The sequence below is a fragment of the Stegostoma tigrinum genome, chromosome 11 (genome assembly GCF_030684315.1).
Source record: "Stegostoma tigrinum isolate sSteTig4 chromosome 11, sSteTig4.hap1, whole genome shotgun sequence".
Taxonomy (NCBI): Eukaryota; Metazoa; Chordata; class Chondrichthyes; order Orectolobiformes; family Stegostomatidae; genus Stegostoma; species Stegostoma tigrinum.
The window spans coordinates 66468281-66470152 of NC_081364.1; the positions used below are offsets into that span (position 1 = coordinate 66468281).

General features: G+C 55.6%; 1 protein-coding gene across 3 annotated transcripts in view; it reads left to right on the forward strand.

The window, feature by feature from the left end:
- The first annotated feature begins 1367 nt into the window (after window positions 1-1367).
- cacna2d2a (calcium channel, voltage-dependent, alpha 2/delta subunit 2a) overlaps window positions 1368-1872 on the forward strand; it is an 815854-nt gene continuing 815349 nt past the window's right edge. For all 3 annotated transcript variants that reach the window (XM_048547478.2, XM_048547479.2, XM_048547480.2), the window contains exon 1: window positions 1368-1543. In XM_048547478.2, the coding sequence (XP_048403435.1) occupies window positions 1416-1543 (128 nt within the window). In that variant the 5' untranslated portion in view covers window positions 1368-1415. The remainder of the gene's footprint in view (window positions 1544-1872) is intronic.

Genomic DNA, 1872 nt, shown 5'->3' on the forward strand with positions numbered 1-1872 from the left:
GTACCTTCGAACTCAAGATTGACAAAGGTCCTGCTATCTGTCTTGGGTTCTCTTCCTCTTCCACTGTCACTTCCCTTTCCACCCTCTCATTCCTTCTTTCTCCTCTTATTTCCTGCTTTTCCCCTTCTTATTTAAGACTCCCCTCTCACTCGCTCTCTCTTCCTTTCTCTCACTCTCCCTTTTCTTCCATCACTTCCAACCCCATCTGATACCTTCCAATACCCCTCCCTTCACTTACTCCCTCACTCAGACTTCCCCTACTTCCACTCTCACTCTCCAATCCCCTGTCACTCCTTCTTGCCATCTGAATCCTTGCTCCCCTTTACGACACTTCCTCTCCACCATTCCCCTCTCACACGTCCAACTATGTCACTCTACCTCCAATCCTCCCCATGTCCTCTCTCTTTGTCCCAAATTTCCGTTCTGCTTTCCCCCTCCCTCTCATTTGCCCCCTCCCTCTCACATGCCCCCTCCCTCTCACATGCCCCCTTTCTGGTCACCTCATTCCCTCTCCCTACAATTTTTTATTCCTCATGCCTCCTACCCACCTCTCATACCCTCCACACGCTCTTCCCTCTGCACTCCCACCTCACATTCTAGCCACTTACATCCTCACTCCCAACAGTCACTTCCCCTCCCTCCCACCCTTTCCTTTCATTCTGCCTGCTCTTCCATCCCTCCCCATGTACCACTTACCCCTCCTCCTTTCCCTCACTCAGTTCCTGCCCTCTTTATTTCCTCCCTGCTCACTCACACCACCCGTCCCTCCCACACTCCTTTCTTCTTCACTGTCAATCATTTAATCTCCCTTCCCTCATTCCTGTCCTCACTCCTTCATCCCTTCCTCTCTCACCTCTCCTCTCCCTTCCACAACTGCTCTTGCTCCCATCCTCACCACCTCCTTCCCTGTCTCTAACATCCTCCCAAACCAGCTCCCCCATCCCTCATACTCTTCATCTCCCTCACACCCTTATCTTTTCCTCACTCAACATCTCCCACTACTCCACGCCTGCACACATTCAACTCCCCACCAACTCCCATTCACTCCTCCATTCACACTCCCTCACACCATCCTCTTCTGTCCTCACCCTCTTCACCAACTCATCCCCTCCACGCCAACCCTCATCCCCTCCCTCAATTTCTTTGCACAAACCTTCACTCCTTTCACACCAACCCTCATTCCACCCTCAATCCCTACGCATCTAGCCTTACCTTCCCCCTTCACCAACACCGACACCTCGTTTCCCGCGCTCTGTGCTGACCACTCAAGTGGGGGGCGTGGCACGTGCGAGAGGCCGCGCGCGCCGCGTTGGCACGCGCATTTCCCGGCGCCCGCTCACCTAACCCTTCGCGCGCATCGACAGGTGGCCACGCGCATTGCCCGTTGCCCGCGCAGTCCCTCTCCCTGTGCCTGAATGGAGCGCTCTGTCCCTCACACTCAGGGTGTGGAAATGGCGGCGGTCGGCAGTGCCGTGTGTGTGGCGGTTCTGCAGTTCGTGCTGCTGGACGGGGTCGCCTCTTACAGCTTCCCGGCGAATTATACGTGAGTAACCGGCACCGGGCAACCGAGGATTGGGGGGGGGGGGAACCAAATAATGAAAATGATCTCGACATAGAAAGGGCGAAACTGATCTTAGCGGCGTTTTTCAAGAGGAGGGCTGGCACTGAACAGAGGAGCGGACACTGACCGCACTGGGCCCTGGACAGGGACCGGGGAAGCTAATTGACTGGTTGCCTCCTTGTTGCTTGAGATAACGGGAGAGACGAGCAGCCAGCTGTTCGCATCCCCGCAGGTGGGTTCAGACAGTATTCGGCTGCTGTTGTCGTCCCGGTCCCAGAGAGGGGTCTGAACCCGGGAACCCTATGACCCGA